The sequence below is a fragment of the Heliangelus exortis genome, chromosome 1, assembly GCF_036169615.1.
Source record: "Heliangelus exortis chromosome 1, bHelExo1.hap1, whole genome shotgun sequence".
Lineage (NCBI taxonomy): Eukaryota > Metazoa > Chordata > Aves > Apodiformes > Trochilidae > Heliangelus > Heliangelus exortis.
In genome coordinates, this window is record NC_092422.1 from 148,241,989 (window position 1) to 148,269,416 (window position 27,428).

The 27,428-nt window shown below is 43.6% G+C and overlaps 1 protein-coding gene across 1 annotated transcript in view; it reads left to right on the forward strand.

Annotated features, from left to right (window-relative positions):
* GRIN2B (glutamate ionotropic receptor NMDA type subunit 2B) overlaps positions 1-27,428 on the forward strand; it is a 209,623-nt gene that overhangs the window by 79,530 nt on the left and 102,665 nt on the right. Inside the window, exon 3 of the mRNA XM_071732697.1 lies at positions 11,142-11,740. Coding sequence (XP_071588798.1) covers positions 11,142-11,740 — 599 coding nt within the window. The remainder of the gene's footprint in view (positions 1-11,141; positions 11,741-27,428) is intronic.

Genomic DNA, 27,428 nt, shown 5'->3' on the forward strand with positions numbered 1-27,428 from the left:
GACTTCTTGTCCGCTACACAGCAAGGGTTTGACATTGCTCCTGTCCCAGCCCATGCTGTAAAATACAGGTTGGAGTGAGCTGGGGTGAGTCAGGTTTGGGAGAGCTCCAGGCAGGGAGAAGGTGTACTCTGAGCAAGCAGCACCTCCTTTCCAAAGTGGTAGGATCTGACTGGGAGGGTGCAGTGAAGGTTAGCATGGATCAGAAAGCTGTATGAAATGACTGAATGCTTCCTCCCAGGCTAAAGTGGGCTGCTCTCTGAGTTTTGTGGCAGTCTCATGGCAGGAAGCCAGTGACCTGGGCTAGCTGAATAAACCTGGCAGTAGTTGTGGGACTGAATACCCAGGAAAGAGCAGTGCATGAATGAAGAGAAACAAAGACAGTAGCACATATGCTCCACACCTTCCTCTCAAGGAAAACAGCACCAAGGAACACTGAGACAGTAAGAAACCAACCTTGGAGAAGGAAGCCTGGGTGGGCAAGATGAAGGGCTCTGTATGGAGAAGGAAAGGCTCTGGAGAGCAGCCTTCCAGTAGCTGAAGGAGACCTACAAGAAAGCTGTGGAGGGACTTTTTACAGGGACATGTAGTAATAGGATGAGATGTAAAGGCTTTGAACTGGAAGAAGGTAGATTTAGGTCAGGTATTAGGAAGAAATTCTTCACTGTGAGGGTGGTGAGACACTGGCATAGGTTGCCCTGGGAGGCTGTGGGTGCCCCATCCCTGGAAGTGTTCAAGGCCAGGTTGGATGGGACTTTGAGCAACCTGGTCTAGTGGGAGGTGTCCCTGTCCATAGCAGAGTGTTTGGAACCAGATGATCTTTAAGGCCCCTGCCAACACAAACCATTCTGTGATTCTGTGGCATGACCTGACTCCTGTCTGCCCCTCATCACCTAACACAAGAGATCCGGGCAGGCAGCCCATCAGCCTCCCTCCTCCTCCTCAGCCCCAGCAGGCTGACACGGGCTGAGTTCCTCTTCGGGGCAACAGTAGCAACACCCAGCGCCCAAAGCTGCCATAAATGGTGCGGGGCCTCCCTCAGGCAGCCGGCCGGCACCGGGGAGCATACGGCAGCGCCACGCTACGTGTGCGTAGTTGCTAGGGAAACTCCACTGCTGAACTGGGATGGGAGCGGTGGTGGGCCGACCTTTACTTTCCTTTTTATTTTATTTTAATTTTTTTTCTCTTTTAAATCAAAACCAAACAAGGGTAATATTCAGAGCATCAGTTATGTCCTTCTTAGAAAAGAGGCAGGTACAGGGTAGTGGGAAGTAGAAGTGGGTAGAGTCTGTGACCTGGAACTTGGCTCTTGTTTTTTCTCCTTGCCAGAGAGCTCTCCCAATCTAAAGGTTTTTTTGGTTAGTTGTCTGGGTTTTTCCTTTATTGCTCCTTGCCCTAAGGAAAGCAGAAGGCACATCTACACAGCCTTTTCCTTCAGCTGCTGGCCCACTTGCACTCTGAGGAATAGGAGCTTTGATCCAAAGGGTATGTGGGCTATATCAGCATTGAAAATGGTCTAAACTGGTTAATAAGGCCAGCCTCTACTCAAAGGTAAGTCATGACACAATATTACTTTGAATTGACTACTTTATAGAATGCAAGAGTCACAGAATAATTTTGGTTGGAAGGGACCCCCAGAAGTCATCTAGTCTAACCCCCCTGCAGTAAGCAGGGACATCCTCAACTAGATCAGATTGCTCAGAACCTCATCAGGCCTCACCCTGAATATTTCCAGAGATGAGGCCCCACGTACCTCCCTGGGCAACCAACCCAGGTGCAGGACCCTGCGCTTGATCTTTTTGAACCTCTTGAAATTCACCTGGGCCCACCTCTCAAGTTTGTCCAGGTCCATCTGGATGACATTCTGTACCTCTGGCTTATCAACAGCACCACTCAACCTGGAGTCATCTGCAACCTTGCTGATTATGCACTCAGCTCCGCTGTCTATGTAGTTAATAAAAATATTAAACAATACAAGTCCCAGTATGGACCCCTGAGAGACACCACTTGTTGCTAACCTCCAAGTGGACTTTGAGCTATTGACCACTACCCTCTGGATCTGACCATTCAGCCAATTCCTTATCCACTGAACAATTCACTCATCAAATCCATATCTTTACAACTCGGTGAGTAGGATTTTGTGAGGGACCATGCCAGAGGCCTTGCAGAAGTCCAGATAGACCATATCAATAGATCAACCCTTGTCCACTGGTGCAGTTACCGTGTCATAGAAAGTGACTATGTTCGTCAGGCAGGATTTGCTGTTAGTGAATCCGTGCTGGCTGTCTAGGATCACCTTCCTGTCCATTATCAGACCTTATAAGAGAATTTGCTCCATGAACATCCCTGGCACAGAGGTGAGGTTGACAAGTTGCTAGTTTCCAGGGTCCTTCTTATTACCCTTTTTAAAAATGGGTGTAATGTGTCCCTTTGCCTCATCTGTGGTTTGGCCACCTCAGAACCTGGGCACAGCCAACTTCACTTTATCCATAAAGGCTGAGTAGCCTTAGCATCACCAGGTCTGCAGGTGCCACATGTTAGGATGCAGAAGAACAAAAAGCATTGCCTGCAAAAGGTTAACACTTAAGTAAACAAGTCAGAATTTGAGTAAAAGAGGGTGTTTCTACTTCATGAGAAAGAGGGGGAATGGAAGTCCTCAGAGACAAACTCTGACCTGTCCTATGTCTAGGCCACAGTGAGAGGAGATATTCAGCTCCTGAGAGGCTCACAGGGCATTGGATGCTATGCTGAACTTCCAGGGCTTATCTAAATAGGCTCTGTAAACCTTTGGAGGTTCAGTTTATAATAAGGTTTGCTCATAATAAGAGACCAAAGGCATACTTGGTGAAATGGAAGAGCAGTTAATTTAGAAATGATAAAAAGAAATTGTATTCCACTCTGCATAGTTGATTTGAGAAATGTATTCAATGACATCTTGCCAAATACTGTGATTGGACTTTTTTTAAAAAGAGTGCTGGGTAGTTTTATGGCTGTTATTGATTAGCATGACTATACCAATGAGATCCCATTCAGCTTACAGTCAAAATTCAGTCCTTAGTCTGGAGGGTAAGACATCCAGAAAAGAAGCCCCAGGCAAGCACCATGATGTAATTGTATGGATGAGTAATGGGGCAGTCTGACTTTTCTGTTACTAATATTAGCTGGCAATGTAATTAGGATATTAAGCCAGCCTAGTGGGCTTCTCAGAGCTGGGACAGGGGGTCTAGGCCTGGTCTATCTAGATTGCTAGTGTGGTATAACAGGACACCTGATGGAAGGAATTTACCCAGGACCAGTGGTTTAATCTATCCATGTGAGCTCATCAAACAAAGGAACACACATACAGAGGTGAAAATGGAAATGCAATTAGCCTGGTGTGAAAACTCTATTCTGGCAGCTTGCTAACTGCCATTTCACTGCTGTGGAAAAGTGGAAAAGCATCCCTTTGTGATGCTCTGAGAAGCTGGCATGGCATACCATCATACAGTAGCCCTCTTTGACCAGTAGTTGTGTGTAAAATTCATAAATTATGCACTTTCTCCTTATTCAAGCAACTTTTGGGTTTTTTTTCCCTGAATTATATATGTCAGACAATGATTGTGGTGTGTTTTATTCTTACATCATTTTTATTAACTGCATGTGGAATGGAGTGAAACAATCCTAAAATCAAGATTATAGAATCTAAAGTATCTTGTGCTTCCTTGCATTGCAGAATGCTTTGAACAAATTATTTCTGTGGACCCTTGAGTGGAAAGTGGAAATCAATTAGCTGTTTTTAGTCCTTGAATGATCTTTAATCAGAGATCTTTTTATTGCAGCTCTCGGGAATCTTTGGTGCTGGAGCATTTACATGGTTGCCCCTGGGCTAGGGCTCTGCAGCAGTTCTTTTTCCACTGCTACACAGAGATTACTGTCCAAGCCATGACTGGGATCTGTGTATGGTTACTTATGTGTATGGTTAATATCATGACACATATGAACCTTGGTATATTTGTTACTGTTTACCAAGGTAACAAAATTAACCTACACTAGCAACTCTAGATTCCTTATCTCAATTACTCAGTTACAGGGATTGTGTCTTCCAGAGAAGACCTAGAGAGTCAACAACCATTCTCCTAGTTGCCTCAGGTCTTCATTCTTGTGCACTTATATGCACTGTCTGGCAGGGACCAGAAGGACAGCAACACACTGTCCTGTAAAACAGGGCTCTTACAGCCCTCCACTAATTTATCACAGTATATCCTGCCTGCCTTTCCATCAGTGGGGACAGTGAATTGGGTCTCTCTGTTTCACTCATCCACCAATTTCTGTAATCAATTCTCTGTAACTGTCACCTCTGAACTACGTATCATTCTGTCAAATAAAACAGGTGCATTCAGTAGTTATTATGAAAATAAGGAAGGGAACTGATAAATGATACAGTTATGTAAACCATGTTTCTGCAGCTAAAAAATTTGAACTTCCCACTGATGGCACATTCCCAGGGCAGCTCTGAGGATTTTCACAAAAACGATCCACTCATCAGTGAATCAGAGCACTGGGAAAGGATTGCAGGTCATCTGCTCCATCTGCAGTGCAAGCCAAAATCAGTAAAATAACCCAGGGAAACTGTTCTAGTAAGACAGGAAACTTTCGAAATCCTACTAAACAGGCAGAGTCATATAAAAATTACATAGTCCAATGTGCTGCAACCTTATTTTGAGTAGGTTTTGCTGTATGTGTATTTGTGGAAATGTGAGCATGTATGTGAAAAAGAGATGCAGAGATGTGCAAGGTGCCAATTGCACCACAGGAACATTATGGTAGGGCTGTACTGTTACAGTGGGTTCTTATAGACCCTACTGAAAACTCTCAAGGTAAGGACTTGCATAAGATGATGCAGCACATTATATTAAAAAGAGTTCTGTTGTATTGAGTTGTTGAAAATGACTGGTTAAAAAAAATTAAATCTGGACAGAAAAACCAGGCAGAAGATTCTGACTGCAGGCTAGCCTGAGGCAGTGATGCATTTGTGGTAAGAATAAACAGGAGTAAATGAACACTTAAGCAACAAAGATCTTGATTTCCTGTCAGATCCGTTATAACAAATGGGACTCAGAAATATAGAAAATTTAATTATAAGACTTTGAACTGTTGTGGCATTTTCCATCACAAACAATAAAACTCCCAGTGAATCAGGTATTCCACCAGGACTGTGACAAATAGGTACACAGTGGTGTGTCAATTTTGAAGAAATACATAGGTAGGGAAATTAAGGTCTATGTTTTCCCAGAAGATATTGGTGCTTGCTCACTCCTTTTGGCCCTCACAGAATGGGTGGTAGGCAGGGCCAAAGTCTAAACAAGAGGCTTGTGTGATTTGTCTACAGGTCATAGAGGAACTTTGCAAATGGAGACAACTAAGGACATGTGTGCTTTACTTCTAAGTGAGCAAAATGAGAAGAGGAAAGCTTTGGAAAGTGATAGTGGGTTGAGTTGTTAGGATCTTGTGGGATCGCCTTTACTAATTAGAAAGGAAGGAAAGGGCAGACCCTAGTTGTTAAATTATGGCTGTGCGAGAAGCTTAATGCAGCAGCAAATGGGGTTAGGTATACGGGTGTTCCCAAAAGCCTAATAAAAAGGGGCTACTCCCAGATAAGCACAATTTGTATTTCTCCTGCACCACTGCAAAGGCAGCAGCCGAAGGTATTTTGCAAAGACATGGTTTATTTCTCCAAATCCAAGAAGCAAACACATTGACTTACTCCTCACTCAAACATTCCTTGTTGCATAAGTTGGCACACTTGGCTCTTGAGGGGCCTGGCACTTGGACTGGAGCTAAAGGAATTTGCCACCAGTAGCAAAAATCTGTTCACGGCCCAGTAATCAAGAACACAGTGCACAAAACCAGATTACATTCAGACAGGCTGCATGGAAGTGCCGATCTCCTCACTCCCCAAGTCAGCAGTTGCACTGTGGCTCAGTGAAAGGCTCTCTAGTCCCTCAAGCTGCCTGGTTCTCTGTACCCATTTTGGGGGATCTTGCATTCCTCTGCTTTAGGGATGTTCTCTAGTCTGCCAGCCCCATGCCAAGAATCAGTTTTGCTCTGGGTAGTAGGATGTTGTTTGTAAGGCAGTAACTACTTTTGCTTGCCTGGGGCATCCAGAGGGACTGCTAACTTGTGAGAAAAGCATCCTGGGGACCTCTTATGCCACATCTGAGGTAAACAGTTTGTTAAATAGCAGTGACTGGTTTTAAGAAGTGCAGCTGCAGAAGGGTTCTGATAGTCACCTTGTAGCCTCACCAAGGGGCTGCATCTGGGATGAGGTGTGAATCAGACCTGGCCTTTGTGTGATGCCCGCATGAGCCTGCCCTTGAGGCACAGAAGGCACTGGGCAACTTTGAAGTAGTGACAATAGTATTTGGTTACTCTCTAAACCTTGTGCCACCTCTGTGAACTCTCTTCCATCCACCTAGGTACTTGCCAGCTACCAGTCTCCAAGGGGAGGCTTCACAGTGAGTGTTTTTGCACCTACACCATATGCAATCCACCCTCCTTATCTGAGGGCTTTAAACGTGCAGGAGGGGGAGGCAATACTTGTCCCAGCATTGGTAAACTCGGAGCAGATTTTCTGTGGGAAGCCATCTGTCAGCTGGGGAGTGGTGCTGTGTCTATTGATCAGCTCCACCTCCAGTTCAGCTCTGCAAACTACAGATCCCTGACCTTGCAGGGTGACAGTGGGGGAGTACTAGGATCTATGAAGGCATTGAGATCCTGTAATGGAGCCTCTACTCTTTCAGACTGGGTGAGGGACACCCTGCAGCATCTTGATGTCACTTGCAGCAGTTAGCTATGGGGAGCCTGGGCTTGTAGGTGAAAGGGCTACAGGATTATGGCAATCTTATTCTGTAGTCAGGGAATTGTGTGTCACATGGATGATATGCAATGCATGGGACTTATTCTGCTTTGAACTCAAACCTTCCTGTATCTCAAACTTAAATCTGTCTCCCAATGGAAATGCTGAACTATGTTTTGGCTGTTCCAAGGTGAAAAAAGGAGGTGGAGAGTGTGAAATTTCTGCAGGAGAAAAATAGGAGCTTGTGATGTTCTATAAAAGCCTCTAATATCCAGAGGGGTGAAATTTTCCTTTTTTGGTTTTAGACTGTAATAAAGCAGTAATGATTCTATGGGGTACATATGTGTATAAATGGTAAACTCCCCTCCCCCTGCCTTGGATCTACTTCTAGTTTAAAAGATTTCACTGTGACACCACAGTGAGGTCAAATTCCTACTTTGTTGGGTAGCCCTGTGTCTCTCTGTCAGTTCAGCTCCTTCTCTTTCTCCCTGACTTTCCACCAGGTGTGATCAAAAATAAGGAGAGGGAAGAAATTCTTGTTCTCAGGTATTTTTCTCAGTTTTTTTCCCCCAAAAGGCACTCACTGAGATTCCCATTCAGCTCTATCAGCAATTACCATTTATTTTGAGAGGAACACTTTCCCCTATACCATTGTCCATCCTTCCTTGCCCCTCTCTTTTCTAAGTGCTGAGGGAATGAAGAACATTCAGCGAAACAAAGTATTGGGGTGATGAAGAGCCAAGAGGCATCTTGGTAAGCAAAAAGATGGACTGTCTTGCACTTCTCTAATGCTCTCATTTTGAATAGAAGTTGCCTCTACTTGAAGATTCTGTAATAAAAATACAAGTAGTTGCTCAAGAGCAATTATTACATGCACAGCCAAGTGCTCTGTGCTGTTCAAGGAGGGATGCTGACATTTCTCAGTGGAGAATGATTTAGCTGGGCTGTGATAAAGCTGTCTATTTGGTGTATTGATTTTTGATGTTCTGATATACTCTCGTTAGTGAGGAGCTCTGAATTTTCTCCTCCAGTCTTTGGGGCTGAATTTCCTTTAACGGTTGGGCTGTTCCACTGATGTGGAACAAACTGTCAGTGGGCACTTAAGCTGGAGCACCTGACCCTATTTAAAATCATGGGGAGGGCAGTACCCCCTGCACTTTACAATCACACCTACTCACTCCTCTGTGTGTGCATACAGCCTTGAAATACTTGTGGATTTACCATCTCCCAGCCCTATTTGTCATTGAGGAAAGCACCCACTGTTTTTTCAGACAAGACTTCAAGATGTTGTGGTCAAATATTCCTGCAATTCAATAGACAGATTCTTCCAATCTTAAATTTTCTGCTAGAAACTGTGGAAATTTGCAGTCAGTTCAGAGGTTCTTATACATAAGTATATAAAATCTTTTGTTAAATTTAATATAAAAATAAATGATAGCCACCAATGTAGCTGCCTTGCCTTTTCAAGTTAGGGTAAGACTGAATCTTCCCACTCTAGCATTCAGTTTGTCACAAGTGGCTTTCAAAGACACTGTGCTATGAAGAGTACTGGAGATGCTTGTTCAGGCTTCCTTTAGACTATGGGGGATGCCCTGACAATATTGTAATCTTTCCTCTGGCTTTCCTGATTTTCCCCATAAGTTTCAAAGATAAAAAGTTGTGGTGTTTTTTTAAATTATTTTTTTATTGGACGAACAAGTTCTTTTCTTGAGTACTATTCTGGGAAAAGGGATTGAATTCCAGTGTTAGAAAACAAGAGCTGTTTCCCACATACTGAGATGCTCCTGTACTGCTCCTGTCTTTTTGACTTGTGTCTAATTTGTTGTCACTTCTTCTTTTATGTGTAGGTGTGTATATTTATTTTTCCAGTGAGCAGAGATCAGTACTTTTACACTTGGTTGATGAGTTCCATGGAGGAAGTGAACGATGTTTAATAACCAGACCGGATAGGAGAAGCATGGAGATCTGGGATGAGACCCATTGGGAGTTTAGGAAAGAGAAACAAACAACCTAAGGCAGGGTGCAGGATCAGAGCTTTTTTTCTGGAGTTGCTGAGCTATGGCATATATTGCCAATAGAGAAAATGGCTATTGGTAATCAAAGCCATGAGTAAAGAAAGGATGGGTGGATGGATGGATGGAAGGATGAATAATTAACTGGAATCCCTGCTGAAAAACAGCTTTACCTGCTGGGCTGTGGGAGTGTGGATTTGATAGAGAGCTGTTCTAAATGTGACTATCTTGAGATGATGTCTCAAGGCACCTGCACAATGAGTTTCCCTGTCAGAAACTCCTGACTACCTCCTTTTCGATCTCTGTTTCAGGTCTTCTAGCTCACTAGGAAAAGGCAAGGCTGCTATCTTATTCCTGAAAGTGAAGATCAGATTTGGAGAAATTTCTTATTGTAATGGGAATCTCTGCAGAGAGATATAATTTACTTCTGTCTTCTTTTGTTGTTTATTTGTCTGTGATCTAACCATACTGTACAGAAGTCAGTGGGAGTTTGCAGTTGATGTTAAAAGATAGAGGGTTGATTCATAAGACACATATGGGGAAATGCTTTTTCTATTCCTTTCCATTGTGAATTGGGTAAAAGCAAGGATTAGCATTCAACTGGATCTGTCACAAACTGAAAATGCGATATCTTGTGAAATCCCAAGATGGAAAACGCATGCATTATGCCACTGGAGAGCTGAGATCTGTACAGAACTCCCTTGGAGTTTTGAAGATTATAAAATGGTAGAAGTTCTGATTTTTGCAAATATGAACTTAGTATGGTAGAAGGATATGAAAGCAATATCAAGAGAAATATTGCGCGAACATTTCTCTAAAACACAGAATAAACAAAACCCATGGTAGTTTAGAAATTTTTTTAATTTCATTTTAGTATATTTTATGACATTCTGAGATTGAGCTTTCACAGTTGTAGCACTTTGTGCTACTACTTGCTTTGGGAGGAGCTTGCACTGGAGGATTTCAGAGCTATTGTGTCCAATGATTTTGTCTATTCTAGTTGTGCTTCAGTCTGGATACTCAAACTAGATCCCAAAATAAATCAAAATCAGAGCTGCTGGATATCCCATTTATACTAAATATAAGATGATGGTGAGCCCTGTATTATCATGGCCTTTAGTTTCTGCAGCTGTGGAATATTTGTACAGCCCTTAGTAAGTTTGCAGGTGACACCATGTTGGGCAGGAGTGTTGGTCTGCTTGAGGGCAGAAGGGCTCTAAGGAGGGATTTGTACAGACTGGATCAATAGGCTGAGGCCACTTGTATGAGGTTTAACAAGGCCAAGTGCTGGGTCCTGCACTGGGTTTGAAACAACCCCATGTGCCCAGGTGGCCAAGGACAACAGAATCCTGGCTTGTGTTAGGAATAATGTGACCATCAGGACTAGAGAAGTGATTGTTCCCTGTACTCAGCACAGGTGAGGCTGCCTCAATTACTGTGTTCAGTTTTTGAGCTCCTCACTACAAGGAAGGCATTGACTTGCTGGAGCATGTCCAAAGACAGGCAACAAAGCTGGTGAAGGATCTAGTGAACAGGTCTTGTAAGGAGAACCTGTGGGAACTGGGGTTGTTTAGCCTGGAGAAAAGGAAGCTGAGGGGAGACCTTATAGCTCTCTACAGCAGCTTGACAGCAGGTTATAGTGAGGTGGATGTTGGTCCTTTCTCCCAGGGAGCAAATGATAGGACAAGAGGAAATGGCCTTAAGTTGCACCAGAGGAGGTTTAAATTGGGTATTAGGAAAAATTTCTTCACTGAAAGGGTTGTCAAACACTGACACAAGCTGCCCAGGGAAGCGGTTGAATCACCATCGCTGGAGATATTTAAAAGATGTGTAGATCTGGTGCTTAGTGGCATGGTTTAGTGGTGGACTTGGTGCTAGGTTGACAGATAGACTTGATGATCTTGAGGTGTTTTCCAACTAAAACAATTCTACAATTTTATTCTATGATTGTATATTATTTTTTTTTCTGTTCTCACTTGAGTACCACTTGTTCCCTGTTTGTTAGAATCATGCCTAACATTTGAAACCTTTAAGTAATTTCGGCACCCTGCCCTTAAAAATAAAGTAAGGACAGCTGGTCATAAAAAGGCTTTTACTTCCTTCCCACTTGCTTCACTTAAATTTTAAATTTTTAAAAGTTAAAAATCCTTAAGCTCTGGCCAAAACATGAAGTGTAAGATTCTGACTGCGTGCCTCCCCCTCCCATGTCCAATGGGTTGACTAGGAATGCTGTTTATTTCCTTTGACCTATTCTTGTTTTCTTTTTCTCTCTTCCTCTCTTTGACTTCCTATTCTAGGATGAGTCATCCATGTTCTTCCAGTTTGGCCCATCAATAGAACAGCAAGCCTCTGTCATGCTCAACATCATGGAAGAATATGACTGGTACATCTTCTCCATTGTCACTACTTACTTCCCTGGTTACCAGGACTTTGTGAACAAGATCCGCAGTACCATTGAGCACAGCTTTGTGGGTTGGGAACTGGAGGAGGTTCTCCTGTTGGACATGTCCCTGGATGATGGGGACTCAAAGATCCAGAACCAGCTCAAGAAGCTCCAAAGCCCTGTTATCCTCCTCTACTGCACAAAGGAAGAGGCCACCTACATTTTTGAGGTGGCCAACTCTGTGGGTCTGACAGGCTATGGTTACACGTGGATCGTGCCCAGCCTGGTGGCAGGGGATACAGACACAGTGCCATCCGAGTTCCCCACTGGGCTCATCTCTGTCTCATACGATGAATGGGACTACGGTCTTCCTGCCAGAGTGAGGGATGGAATAGCCATAATCACCACGGCTGCTTCTGACATGCTGTCTGAACACAGCTTCATCCCTGAGCCCAAGAGCAGCTGTTACAACACCCAGGAGAAAAGGATCTACCAGTCCAACATGCTCAACAGGTAAGGGAGGGGGCTGGGCTGGCCTTACAAAAGAGGGGCTGGAGGGGACCTCTGAAACCAAACTAATTCTGCTAGGGCTTCGAGGCAGCAGGTGGTGTTGGCCAGAACCTGTGCACCAGGAGGCGTGCTGATGGTGGGACCCCTGTTGTTGTGCAGCAGGAGTGCCACTCACTTAGCCTCTGTATAACACAGGGGGCAAGCCAGCATGAGGAAAAGGAACAATGAAGACACAGTGCAAAAATTTGAGTGTGCACAAAAATGCACAAAATTTTGCTTTTATAACAGAGCTGAACTTGGAGTGTCTTTGCATGAGTGGGTCTGTGACTCTAGGGTGGCCCTTGCTGCAAGCACTGGAGATGCTTGTATTGAAATTCAGGAGGCACCAGGTTCTGTTTCAGGCACCAGCACTGTGTTAACAGTGTCCTTTATAGGTGATGGTTGTGTAACACACAGGGAATAGTTTCATGGCACCAGTTATCTGCGGACCAAGTGCCCATCTGCTGTCATGATTACGGGAAAGAAAGAAGTGCAGAGAAATGTGGAGAACTGGAGCTGCAAAAAGAGTTAACAACTCATCTCAGGCCCTGCTTTATGCTGGAAACCTTTAAAGCCCTTGGGTGTCTTAAGGATCCAGTTTGCCTCCAAGAGAAGGACTTGTGCTACCATTCTACTCATTGGCACCTTGTTGGCCACTGTCTTTTGAGTGGTTTGGGTTTCAGTAACTCATGTGCCCATTATGCAGAGAGCTGAGGCAGCTCCCATGAGAATGGCAAGTGGGTTTAGATGGAAAAGGACATTTAAAATTAAGGAAAACCTACTAAAATAAACATGATCTTTTGATCCGAATTCAGATTTTCTTCAAAAACAGTACTTATACACTTGTTTAAGGTCATAGAGGAAGCCTGTGATGGAGCAACCTCTAGAACAGTGCTCTGATTACTAAATCTTCCTTTTTGTCCCAACTGAGTCTCTTTTAACTAAGCAGCCCAGTTAATTAGACATGGGATCTGCAATTAGCCAGATGCCCCCTGACCTGTTCAGCTGTGATTCTCCAATGTTTTACATATAAAGTCCTTGGGCAGGTTGGTCCCTTTGTGGTTGAACCAGGCAGTAGCCATCAGGATAGGTGGCTATAGAGAGTTCAGTGTCTTCATTTGTCATGATGAATAATGGAACAATGTACATGTGATGGATTGGTTTGCATGCTGTGACCCCTCACTGTCAACTATACAAGGCACTTAGGGGGACTGGAAGACAAGAAAGCATATTTTGCTTTGCCTGAAAGTTGAAGCCTGAAAGAAAAGTCTATTCTTTGACTCATTATATTATCCATAATGCTATATGCTATTTGGTTTTTGTCTCTGTGATACATTTGCATATTACCAGGTTTTATTACTTCCTCTTCCCTATATTGGCTTTTGGCTGTCTGCAAGCATTGGGACCACCAAAGGTGCCTAAAACTTTTATCAGTTTCCTTCCCAGCTAGGCTTAGGGTAAGAGATGTTTTCTGATGCTCTTTTGAGTCATCCCTGGAATGATTAAGCAGGTAAAATATATTTAATATACACAAAATTATCAGAAGTACCATTACGGCAGGCTGTTGTTCTACTTTTCCAAATAAACAGGGACTTTTTTTGGGGGGGAGCTCTGTTGTGTCTTTCCAGCAGTTACCTAGAAAACAAATTGTTGTCCACTGCTATACGATGCAATGTTCTGCAGGGATCTGCTGATTAGTTCTGTTGACACCATATTAGCCATATAACCCATATAGCTACACTGCCTCAAGGAACTGATGCAATCTCTCTGCACATCACTTCTTTGCATTTTATTGAAGTGTCCAGCTCTGGGATGGCTGGTTCTCTACATATGACAGTATTGTGCAGTGTAGATGTGCCCTGAAGCCTGGGCACCCCACATGAAAGCAATTCATGTCACTTTTGAAGGCACTCACTTTCTTCTCACCTTTATGGCCCAATTCATGCTGTTGCTTCTCCTTTGTCTGCTTTGGGCACAGCATTCACAGGAATGCCTGCAGATACATGTAAATATACCTAGATTCGTTTGGGTACTGACTTCAGCCTTGCTGAGAAGCAGAGCCAATTAGTCCATGCCAAGCTCTGTTCTGCCACTGCCTAGATTGCTGCAGGCACCTGAGCTAGCTCACAATTACACTGTGTTGCAGTTACTTTTGTAATCACTATCCAAATATTTGCTTTACCCACAGCTGGCCTGTACTCTGCCGGTCCAGGGGTTCTGCCCCCCAGAATACTTTCACCTTCTCTGTACTTCTGAGAGAGGTAGTTAAGTAAAAAACTTGACTTTGTGAGCTGGGTGCTTAGTTTTCTGTTTCAGTGAAATTGCTTTCAAGCATCTTTTGATGTATAAAAGCTGGTGGTGTCTGAAATAAGCCATTGCTTTTACAAATCCAAAGATTCAATAGGAATGTGACAGCTTCAAGCTCAGCCTCACAGCCTGGAGTCTGGGCAGGAGGCAAGGTAGAGGAGAGGGACAAGATGTGGAAAGAAGCAGACATGAAGATATGAGTCCACCTGACTGAGCCAAAACCAACAGAGATTAATAGCTGTAATCTGTGTTCATACCTTCAAGTCCTATTGAACTCTCTGGAATTTACTATGTGCTAAGCTTTAAACCTCTCCTGATATACCTTGGCTATCTAAGTTCTTTAAATATCTCCTGAAATGCTTTGTCTATCCTCAAGTATCGCAAGTTGTGCAGACCTGGCTGCTTCATGCCTCCCCTAACCCTTTCCAGCTACTAAGATCCCACAGCACTTCTGCATTGTGCACACCAGGGTGTGGTGCCTGTGTGTCTGGGGCAAGGTCTGGCATGCTTTGGACTAGACCGAAGGTTCTGGAAAACTGATTTTATTCTTGCCCTGGACCCAGCAATATTAGCTTCAGCCATCTGCAACTTACAGTTCCCCCCTCCACAACTTACAGTTCCCCCCTCCACATGCCTACACCAAATAGAGAAATCTATTTATGGGGGCCTGATGTCTGGGGAGACAGGCAAGTGTATGTGACCTCAGATAATACATCACCACGTAGCTGGTGTTTCAGAAATTCTTGAAGCTAATCCAAAGTGGTCCAATGTGCTTCAAATTCATAGCTGGAAGGCAGTGTGATAAAGGAATTTTCACATTTTTATTCTTCAGAGAGTGACACATGCAACTAAAAAAATGTGTAATTTAGTTCAGCTGGGGCACATTATGCACTAAGACTGTGAATTAGTCATTTTCCAAGGTCTGCCTTTGAACTCTGACCAGTTCTTTTTTTCTCTTTCTGAAATGCAGATAAAATCAAATTGTCTTGCTCAATGTGGTCTCAGTTGGTGGTTTATTTGGATGTATAATGGAGTAAGGAAGTGAAGTGAATGTTGCACAGATTTACAAAGACAGCTCAGTTTCCCCACATCTCTCCCCCTTCTTACACTGGCACCTGTTTGTTTTTGCAAAAAGCTTGTGCAAGCAAAGTTTTGTTTGAAGTATGGCTGTAAGCACAAAAAGAAACAGTGGGCACTGTTATCTAAATGCTGTTTCCTGTAAATATAGGTGTTTTGTCTGCATCTTCTGGTATTAATAATGGTCTCATAGCAACTGTTTCTTGTCTATCTTGGAACCAGTTCTCTCCTTTGTGTTAAACAAGAACTGCAGAATTATGATCATGACTATTGAACCTTGAAGATTTTGTCCTAGAAATTAACACACTGGTGAGAGAACTCCACTAACTAGTAGGAAAATTATACTTTGAGAAAGGCTTGATCTACAAGTATCTTCAGTTTTCTTTTTGAATAATTCTTGAAGAAGTTTTTCTCTAGTGAGGGATTTATCTCAATTTATGCAGACAATGGGTTTAAGTCATTATATGGATTCCATTTCAATTCCAAATACTCAAATGGTTTTTTCCAATTCAATTACATTCTTTAATTCTTTGTTTTGTTTGAAATAATTTAAACCTGTTCATTTCTTCCTTCATTGTCCCAGGAAGAAATTTTGCTTGAATATTCAAGCCTACCAAGTTTATAGTTACCTCAATGGCCAGTCTTATCATGGGCACCCAGCAAGCCATTATGTTCTGTGCTCTATTCTACCAGATGAGAAGATTAGAAATGTTGAAAAGGAGCTTCTAACAGGGTTTTCCTCTGGAGAGATGCTCATATGTGAAGTTCTTCCTTATTGGCCCTTCCAAGGAGAGTTGCTAACCTTCTAGGCATTCTGCAAAGCTCATCTATTCTTCCTTCATCATGGCTGCTGAGGAGTGAGTAGGCAGAGGTGGATGTGTTTACAGGCAATTTTCTGCTTATTTTGGTATTTTAACTGGTGGGACATATTTCCTTGAGCTTGGGATTGTTGCTTCTCATTACATTTTAGAAATGGTAATAAATAACTAAATGACAGGAGCATTCTTGGGAGTGGAATTCAGGGATGAGTCATGAGAAAAGAATATGATTTCTGGCACATATTTGAGGAATAGAAACTTAGCGGTTTTGTATGGATATTCACAGTTGTTGGGCTACATAAGCTGAGGTTTTATTGTAGCCTTCAATGAGACCTGGGTTCTTCCTACTGGTTGTCACAGCTGCTTGTGAATGCTGGGCCATAACTACTAGTTTGTTGTTGTAGGGTTACTAATGAGTTCTCCACTCATTGACTTTAATAGTCTCTCATTTAACACCAGGCTGCACACACCAGATTTCATCTTAATATAAAGTGCAGTGAAGCATTTGCTCTGGAATGAAAATACAAATGTGGAATTATACTGCCTTTGCAAAGAAATACATTAAGAGGGAAACAAAGGTAGGTTCAATTCTGCACCTCAGATTCCTCAAATATGAAAACAGCTGGCAAGCTATCTCAGTGTATGGTTTGGACATGATACTTCCACTCTGGGGGAAATACTAACTTTCGTCTGGAGCTTTCCATGCCAACCAGTTAAAAAATGCAAAAGAGCCTTTGAAGAATGGCTGGAAATTATTTTCCCAGGTACACCCAAGGCAAGTTCTGTTCTCACATGGCCTTATTCCCCTAGAGGAAACTAGGAATTACTGGGGCTTAGACAGCTGAGCAGTGAGTCAGTGAGCAGAGGAATTGCATGCAATAGGGTTGTACAAATATATTGCTTCCCTGGAGACTCAAGATCATAGGGGTTATACGTATCCCTGGAAAGGTGCAGTGCCCCTTCAAGGTGTTGTGTCACCTTGATACCTGGGAACAGCAGCATGTCCATAGCATCCTGGACTTGCTTTCCCTAAGTCAGTGCCAACGACAGAGCCCAGGCTGTAACCTTCCTTGTTTCCTGGGCCACTCCCAACCCACCCTCCTTCCTTCTTCTCTCCAGTCTTGGCAGCTATCAGCTGACATGTCAGACATGGGTATGTCATTTGAAGGTAGTGCCATGCAGCCACTCTGTGTTACCTTCTAGTGGTCTGAGCCACCAACCTTCACACAGCACAGCAAGGGAACCAAGAGCAGGAATGGAGAAAAAAACATTTTTGTTAACCTTTCTCCCTTCACAGGACTGGGGAGTTAACTTCATGCTAAGGGTAGAGAGGAGCACTGGTCAGCACTGAATTCTCACTGGCTTCAGTGGAGCTGCATCTCCCTGCTTGGCACCTCAGTGCTGATCCAGGAGTGGGAGGCACATTGCTGGGGCTTGCTTCTTCACTCTGGGGAGGAGGTCAGAGAAGGTATAAATGGCATGTTCTCACAGATGCAGAAATTGCCCTTTTCAGAAACTTGGAGGGTGAGGGAAGTGTGTATAACTTTTGACCTTTTGGGGCCTTTAAGCCAATGTCTTGTTAGCAGCTTGTTAGGTCCCCACTGGTTGGTGTGTCCGGCTGCCGTCAGGCTGGGGCGGGCTGGCAGCACGTGGCGTGAGTGCTGCTGACAGATTAGAGATCCCTGCTGCTGAAAGCTGCTTGTTCCTGTCACCACTCCAGCAGCAACTGGAGGTGGGGGCTGGCTCATGCTTCCTGCCTCCACTGGGGTTTCTCTGCTTCCCCACATCCCCCCTGTTGTACATCTCTGCATTTCTGCTGCTTACATACCACCGTCACTTTTTTTTTTTTTTTAACCTCTCTGCCTTGCATCTCTTGTTGCATTTCATTTGCCATGTGAATGTTGCTCCCTGCTGTGGTTGTTCAGTGCTTGGTGGAAGGTACTGGGTTTGTAACCCTGGGGCTACTGGTTGGTCATGCTGCCTGCTCAGGAGCTGAGCAGTGTGTGGGGGGGGAGCATTTATCCATGTGCCACCACACCTCAGGGGCACCGTTGGCTTCCTCACTCCTTTTTGCCTGTTCCCTAAAGGAGGCTGGTGAAATCAGCTTCATAACATGCCCTTGACCCAACTCCTCTCCAGCCCAGTCTGGATGGGCTACTAAAGATGCCCAATGGATGAGGTGTGTGCCTGGCTGTCCTACTTGCTTTGCTCAGCCCTTAACCAGTGCTCCTTGGTCAGTGAAAGGCACAGCTCTTCTGCAGGGGAAGGTCTAACATCAAACCAGTTCAGCTCGTTGGTAGGTCACTGCAGACTCCTGGCTTCTCAAAGGGAGTGTATGATAGGGGATGGCAAAAATGGTTGTTTTTCAGCAGGTGCCACAGGATGCCATGGTCCTTCAGGATAGGGCTTTGTCGGAGGGGAAGAGGAAGCACTTATTCTGTGTGGACAGCTGGATTTTTCATCCTCTTTGCAATTAAAATAGGATGGAAGGATTCAAGTGAAGTGATGTGGTTTTGGCAAGGGTTGTCTTTTGATTAGAAGACAGACCCTTTCAGAAAGGCCTCCAAAAACCACCAGCTGGGAATGAATTTTGGTATGCGCCATCAGTTTCCAGATGGGAAAATGTCCACGTTCTGCTTCCAGCCCTCTGAGACATCTCCTGCTCCGCAGCCAAGTCCAATTAGTGCTAATACCGTGGCAACTTCACTTGCTGGTGACAATATGCTTTAGCTTGTGCATTCAGGCTCTCTCCACTTTTCATGAAAAGTGAATCAAAATCTTTCATCAGTGGAGCTGAAGGAAGCAGTGTGAAACCGCAAACCCAGCTCTGATTATGGTTTAGCATCAGCATCTTCCCCCGATCACAAAACACAGTTGGATCCTGTGGGTTTTAAAGCACCCCAGGGAATTTGAAAACCTGCTTTAGTAGATCAGAGGAGGGAAGGTGAGAAATAGCCTTTTTCCTTGAGGGACTGGCTTGTTGAGGCTGTGGATATTTTCTGACTTGCACACCTGCAGATTGATGTTAGCCTTATGTGGTTTCATCACTAGAGCCTGTGAGGAACACGTGCATTTTTTTTCCTTTCTGATAGAAACGTGGGCTTTTTTTTTTTTTTCCTCCCCTCAGACTTAATGTTCTTACTATCTTTCAAGTTTTTAAAAATAGGAACTGCTGCGTTGCTATGGCTCCCTGTGCAACTGTGGAGCCGCTTTCTCTTCTTCTCTGCTCTTTGATGGAATTTGGGTCCACGATGCAGTTTGACAAGGCACCAGCCCAGCTCGCCGCCTAGTGGCTCCTTCCCAAGGGGATGTGGGGAGGGTGGTGGGGTGAAGAGGGGCACAACAGCCTTCACCATTAACAGGAATTCATGAGTAAAAGGAAAAAACAAACAAACAAACAAAATTCCAAATGGTCTTTCTTGGCTGAAAGTCGAGGCATTATCCCTGGTGTGTCTGGGATGAGATTTTTTTATTTTTTTTTTTGGGTCATGTTCTGCAGTTTTAGTGCTATTCCTGAGGTTTAATTTTGATGGGGTATTATTTTCACCTTTCTGTCCTACACCTTTGTGTGGTGGAGCTGAGCTCTGCCAAAGAGCTGGTCTGCTCTCCTCCAGAGGTACCTGCTGTTCAGTGATCTTTGCCATGTTTGCTTTGGCTAAGAAGTCGATGTGCACGTTTCAAGCGAAGCTCACAGTTAAGTGCTTTGCTGAATCGAGCCTTAGAGCACTCCTGACTACATGCTGCTGCTGAAAGTCTTCTCAAATTCATTGCTTTAAAGGTGTATTTGCATCTTGCATTCAAATTTTGGGAAAATGTGGATCTGTATATCTTTGGAGCAGTAGAATACTTACCTCAAAGGGATCAAACCAAACTGTGCCTTTGAACACCTGTTATTCGTGCAGAATCCAGACCTCCCTCTGCAGCTAACAGACTCCTCCACTGGCCTATTTTCAAGCAGCTATAGTATTTAAAGTATATTTTGTTATATGTTGAAAATTTTATTTTCATTCTCAGTCCAAAGGTGAAAACTTTGGAAAAACCTGAGCAGAAAAATCCTGTTCATCCAGTTTTGAGCTATAAGAATGTGAAATTAATGTATTTGTTCTGCTTTCAAATAATTATTCAGCAAAGGGGTTTCTGTTGGTGTGGGCAAATACCTCACAGATAGCTTCACTCCAAACTTCAACAATTAGTTTGCAGTGTTAGACAAGGAATTCTTTCTTTGTTAAGGTTAGAAGTGTTGATTTTGAATATGAATGTTTGAAGATAGTATATGTTACCTTAGTGTAATTTTTTTTCCTTTATTGTACATTCACTATGTGCTATGTTTCTTGAAGTATTTGAATGAAAGATAATCTAGAAATGAATTCTTAAAAAAATTCTTAAATGTGAGTGAAATAGTAACAAAGAAAATGGAAATGGCAGAGAGCTATCAGCATGCCCAGTCCACTGCCTGCTCTGTCATTCCCATCATGTATTCTCTCCTGATTTAAGTAATAAAAATGTCCCTACTGAAGCCTGCAAGCACCTTCATATAAAATGAATACTAAAATCTAACCACAGTGCCCTTGAAATGATCAATCAGACTCAATACAGATAAATTCCTACAAAGAAAGCTCTTTCCCAACCCTGCGGAGAGATTTCTGAGCACACTGTATTACCCTGAACAGGTCTCCACACCTGTCTTGATTGAGTAAAGATTGTAAGGTGATTAGAGCTCCCTTATGCAGTAATGCACCATGACAAATGCCTGAAAAACAGATTTTGTGAACTTAGGGTTGGTCTTTGCTACGGAGCTGTCAAGACAGTAGGTAGTCAGATGAAAAGTTCACCCACTGATGGGGCAGCCAGGGTGGAAGAGAGCTGCCACACTGGACTGAAAATCGATGCATCTTTGTAGCCTGGTAGTGGTTAAAAACACACAAATGCTGACTCGACACTGACATTTTTCTGGGTTTTGAAGCTCTATTAAAACGAGATGGAAATGAGTTTTCAGTGTCTTGCCAGGCGTTCTTCCCTGTATTATTAGTGTCACAAATGAAATCACTTTTCAGCAAGATGGCTACCTCCAGTAGCAGTGTCAGCATCTTACATTTATTTATGACAGGCTGTAGTATCTTTTATCTGCAATTCCAAAGCACTTTACAAAGTAGAAAGAGATGGCTTAATTCACTGCTAAAATTCAGTCATCTCTGGGGTGAAATAGAGCAACTGTTTAACAGCACATAGTACGAAGCGGAGATGAACACCGCACCTCACTGCAGCTGCATGAGGAATTTCAGCTGGCAGAATGAAATTGCTAAAGGTGTATTTTTGCCAAGACATTGGGGCTGTTTAATAAGCCCAAGAGATTAGCAGCAATGCCACACATGCCTCTCATGTGCCTGTGTGAAGCAGGCAGCCACCAGTTCCAGAAGTGGTTTCAGTAAGGAGGTTGGCAGCTTTTCCAGCATGCAGCCATCACCAGCAGATGATATCTGCTTTCAGAGGCCTCCTTCATCACAGAGCAATGACATGTTTTGGGCACATGTACCTATATTCTACACTGGTACTCTCCGAAATTAGGAAATTCTCTGGAAACTCAGCTCTGGGCAGAGGGTGACATGCAACAAGGCTGCTGTGTACCTGCCTCTGGGTACAGTCAAATCATAACCAGGACTAGATATGGAGCAAAAGGGTCTGCTGCAATGAAGCTCTGGGAGGATGCAGACACATGGGTAATAGATGCCATAAATAAGAGGTGGTCCCCCCAAAAGGATGTTCTTCATCACTTTCTTCCCCTTTAAAACAATGCGTCACTGGCAGATTAAGCCCTGTGAGTGACATGAAGTACCTCAAACACAGACTGCTGCATTAAATGCTTTCCACCCTCCTCTCAAAGATGCTGACGATGCCTTTCTGCATCTGAGTGGTGACGTGTGGCATGGTGTGAGCTTAAAAGAGCTAGTACTTAAGCCATGACAAAATGCTCTCCCCCATCACCAAGGGACTTGTGAAGGCTTTGAGGTGCAAAGTACAGATGCTTACAGCCTCTGAATAAATTTGATCATACAGCAACTGTTCTTCAATATGCCTACTATGTATTCATGTCAAATAGCTGTTCTGAGGGGTGGACGAGGGTGTGAGGGGAGTGTGTGGGATTTTAGGCTTTCTAGAACTGGACTTGCTCAGATCCTGGAGTTGAAATGGGACTGATCTTTCAGGGTTCTGCATGTTCTGCTGCCCTAATCTCAGTTTCCTTTTCCTTCTTTATCCTTTGAGGCAGGTGGCTGAGATACTGGGAGAGCTCTGCTTGTAGATCTATTTTGAATGTAGCTGTGAGGAGGAGGAGGAGGTCTTGATTTTTACCAGTGTGAGACTACTGTTCAGCAGAAGCAAGTGCCCTGGAGATGGTGCCAAGTCATATTTTCTCTGGTAGCTGTGGAAAGATGCTGGTTCCGGAAAAGGCGCCAGTTTGACTGCAGCTAGAGCGAGAAGTTTACTTTATTTGCTGGTTTGTATATTTTTCTCAAGCAATTTTTCATGGAAAGCTCAAGTTTGAATTGATGAAGGCCCAGGCTTAGCAATGCTGTGAAATTGATTTGGGATAGTGTATTATAGTTCCGTGAAATTGCTTAACAAGAAAGTTTGGCAGAGCAAGGGAGCCAAATGAGAGAAGCGTGGCACTCCCAACAGTGGATGACAGTGGAAGTACCATCTAAACCAGTGCAGAGGGAAGGCAATCATTCCAGCCTAGGATTAGCCACAGGAGAGTGGAGAGCTGCTCAGGTAAGAGGCATCCACCACCTCCCATTGAGGCTCAGACTAGTTTGCACTGTTGCTGGTTGCCTCCCTTTTTGCCACACACTTCTGAATCCTCACAAAGCCTGGAGAAGGGATCCTGGCTCTTGGTGCTCATCTGTGGCAGCTTTGAAACCTTCATCACAAACATCACTCAGCAGCATGGGAGAAGGTCACCCAGAAAAGGTCCCTGGCAGAAAGGCAGCAAAAGAGCATATGGGGATGCAGTGCAGAAGGAGGAGCACTTGGGGAAATAAAAAGCATCACTGGGCTTGGTTTTACAGCACTCACTGTGAAGGGCATGCAGGCTACTACTGCAAGCGTGGCACACAGCTGGTTCCCAAGAGGGAGAGCTGTGGGTGGCACTGACCTTTATGACCTTTACTCCTCTCTTTACTCCTCTCTGTGGAATACAGCTTATCTTTTCAGTTGTCACAGATCAGAGGAGCAGCACCAAGGCTGGAGAGCTGCACAGATGCTGTGACCTTGGCTGTGGCCATTTTGCTGAAGCCAGGCAGCAGGGGCTCCTATGCCAGTGAATTCCCACAGTCTTCTGGTATCTCCTGAGAAGTCCAGGGAAAGCAGCCGTGAACATTTGTCCTATCTGTGACAGAGGCTCATGCTGGAGGTTTATTTTCAGCCTCAGAAAAGAAATCTGAGCACTTAAAGGTCTTGTTTGGAGATGGCTGAGTGAGAAATGGTCGTTGGTCCACTCCCCACACCATTACAGAAGAAAGGAGCTGTAGGAGATTTTGTTGGGCCTATGGCTATTTACTTAATTGTTACACTTCCAGGAGGGTGCTGCAGAAGACTGTGAGCCCACAGCACTCAGGGTGTTGATGGTGCTCTCAGAGAAGCAGTGCCCTGGTGAGGTGCCAAGAAGCCAGTTTGGTACCACCAGGAAGCTGTGGAACAAGTTCTTCAGTGGTAGCACAGGCTGGTAGGACTGTGAAAGATGGTGATAAACTGAGGGATATCTGTTTTACAGGAATGGCTCTCTGGTAGCAGCTCACACTTCTACTGATGTAGACCTAGGCTAAAAAGCTTGTTTTCCTAGTCAAGTTATTATGTTTCTTCATTTTGCAATGTCTGCTGTGTATTTCACCACTAAAAATGCTATTTCTTTATGTTCCTTCTTCAGGGCAGAAATATATTTTTTTCCCTCTTGTCTTGTTAGCAGGCGTGGGAGTAATGGGGTTGTTCTGACCATTGGGGTAAGTGCAAACTTAGAATATATTCTGCAGTATTCCGAGTATGTTCTTCTGCAGCACATATAACCAAGGTTGTAAATGGTGGGTGGTCAAGTAGAAGAACAGATGATTAAACAAGTACTTAGATGTTTGAACTAACAGGTTTTTTTACTTCCTCCTCAACCTGCTGATCCTAATGAGTTTCCCACTGTTTGCCTGAGAGAGATGTGAGAGGGGTTGGGAGTGGGATTCGTGAGCATGCCAGATCAACAGTAGTCTTTGCTAATTGACATTTTCTGCTTTGCAAAATAATGTTGGGGCAGGCTTGCAGGAGTACATTATGGAAGGGAAGAATAGGAGGGTTGCAGGGGAGGCAATAACCCATAGGCAAAGCCCTAAGATTGCGCTGACATACCCATGCCTCCATGCTTATGTTGATTTGCAAACAGACAGGAATGAACCCATAGATCTTGTTGCCAGTTATGTCCCATCTGTGCTTCTCTGTGTCCTTCCCTTGCTCCCATCCTCCATCTTTCTCATCCTTCCCTTATTAGGGATTCTTTTCTACAAAAATACTAAATCTTGGTTTAAAACATAACCGCCCCATTTTCCCCACCCCCTTTCTTTCCTCTCTTTCATCTTTTCTTCCCATGGAAGTGTTTGAAGTAGCACAAGTTCCTGAGAAAGGCGTTTTTTTCCTCCCTTTGTGTTTTGGCTCTGTGTCCCTTCTTCATTATATCTTCCCTTTGTTATTTTGTTCTGCCTGCCTCATCTCTCTGTTTTCTCCCCATCTCTCAAACCTTCTTCAAGGCTCTCTCTTCATTAATATGTTAATTTCTAGCCCAGGAATGCTTCTTGAGGCTCACTGTTCAGCAGGGAGAGTCAGAGGAGAGAGACAGGGAGGTAAGGGAGAGAGGGAATAAGAAAAAGGAGGAGGACAGGAATGTACAGCAGGACAGGACAAGGGATGTCAGTGAAGGAGGAATCTTGCACTGACTGGTGTCATGATGCCAGGGAGAAAGGGATTATCCATGGGCTTTTTTATATATATATATAATTTCGAGTAGTTCCTTTTTGGAAATTTCCAAATTATTTTCCCCTCTGCATAGAATTTTTTTAAACATCAGCCCCTATTCTCACCCTGATATGGTTCCTTTGTTTCATGGTATGCAAATGTGTTACCTGCACAGTCTTCACATAATGTTTTGGGCACATTTTGTGGGATGAACAAAACCACACCAAAAGTTCTCTTAAGGGGAGCTTTATCCCAACAGAAGTTTCCAGAGTTTTTTTATCTTCTTCAGGTGAGAAGCAGGGGTTGGCTCAGATTCTATTCAGGTAGAGACATAGCAGTGAAAACGTTTGGGAGTCTGGGGCCAGAATGAGCATGAGAACTGCGATTAGAGACAAGTGTGATGAGCCAAGGAACAGTTACTGGGTGTAAGGTTACAGAGGACCAAGTGATGGTTGGAAGCACCTCTGCAGCATGAACCTGACCTGGGAAGGATGCAGAAACTAAACGCTCTTAAAATTCTGCCCTTAAATTGGGAAACCTCTATTATATGTTGCCTTTCCTGCTTTATATCTAACATAGCGAGACCTCTGTCTGTGCTTGGAGTCCTAAGATCGTGATTGCCCAAGCAAATAATTAACAACACAGCAATGAAAATCACCTCAGGCCAGCTGGCTGGCTGGCTGGCTGGTGGTGAGAAAACAGGTCTGAAGACCAGAATGTGGTAAGAAAAAACCGGAGTGCGGTAAGAAAAGACCGGAGAGGGGACAGAAAAAACAGACTCTGATCCGGTGCTGCAAAACCGGTATGAGCTGGAAAGAAAATCACCAGTGAGGAAAACTCAGGGGGACTGCTGCAATGTTCTGTGAAGTCCAAGGCCCGCCAGCCAAAAGCCTTTCATTTATTACGTACGCACAACTGTGTCAGATGAATATTATTTAGGCTGCAAAGGCAAGCACTTCAAACGGAAGAAAATGCCAGGATTATGTCTGCAATCTTAATTTGGCACTCTTGTGCCTGTGCATTATAAAGCAGTAGTCTCAAGACCGAACCCCTGCCTGCTTCTGTACGCAGGATGGGTGACATTTCCTGACTCAGCAGTGATTCAGTGTTTTGTTTTCTTCACCTTGTTTAATGTGTAGCCTTAAGCTTTGTTTTGTGCCTGCTTTCACAGGCTGCTGCAAAGAAAAGATACTTCATCTCAAGGTGTTATCTGTGGGACACGTTAGGGTGGTATCTCAGTAGTTCCTGAAGTCAATGGATTTTTACCCTACTCCTGTGAGATGAGAGGACACAGCATGCAAATCCATTGCATAGGCAGAGAACTGAGGTGCAAGAAGATTAAGGTCAAAAATGTGTATTTATTTTTCATGGCCTGAGACACTTAGAATCTTGTTGTTCAAAGTACTGATGGTTACAGGATGTTTTCTGTGTTCAAAGCAAATTCTTCTTTGACTTCAAATCAGGAGTTCCTTGAATTGCCCATTTCCAAAGCTTAACTAGGACTGAGAACCATTTTTCATTAAGTTTTTTATTAATGTAGAAATGGAAATTTGGTGGCATGCAAGTTATACGGTCCGTTTGTTTGTACCCTGTTTAATTGTTTGTTTTGCAGAAATCATCTTGAACCCTGGAGAAAAAGAAAACAGTCTCCAAACTGTTTCCCTTTTTCAATTTTAATTTGAATTATTTCTTTCAATATGTTTTAGATTAAACATTTAATTTCCTATTCAAATTAGTTTATAATTTCAATATGTATCTTCCTTTAATTTGAAAAAAAAAAGGTTTTTTTGAAAATGTTCAGATTTAAAAGAAGGCAGGCTGAACTGTACATTTTGTTTCAACAAAGTAAGAACTTTGTATTTACTGATTTGTCAAAACTGGGCTCTCAATACAGTACTTATTTTTGTTTGGAATTGCCACCAGTCAAAAAAAGTAGCCAGAGGGTTTATCCAGCTTTTGTCACGCATTCAGAAAATGAAGCACACAGATTTAGTGTCTGCTTCCAAAGAATCTGATTTAAGAGATTTTACTGATCTCTCTCCCTTGTATCCAGTGATGGGATGTGTGGGAAAGGTTCAAAGCAGCACCAGGGGAGATTTAATCTGGACATTAGGAAGCATTTTTTCACTGAGAGGGTGGTCCAACACTGGAACAGGCTTTCTAGAGAGGTGCTTGATGGCCCAGGCATGTCAGTGTTTAGAGAGCTATTTGAACAATGCCCTTACTAACAGGCTTTAGATTTTGGTCAGCCCTTGATGCAGTCATGCAGTTGGACTAGATGATCGTTTTAAGTCCCTTCCAAGGAAATGATCTATCCTATCCTATTCTATCTCATTCCATTCCACTGGAATCACCATGACCCTTGTACAGAAGTAGAGACAAATCCAGTGTTGCAGTACAGCTTTCAGTTGGCTCTACCCACACGATTGTCTTGCTTATCCCAGCAATCTTCTACCTCTCCCTTG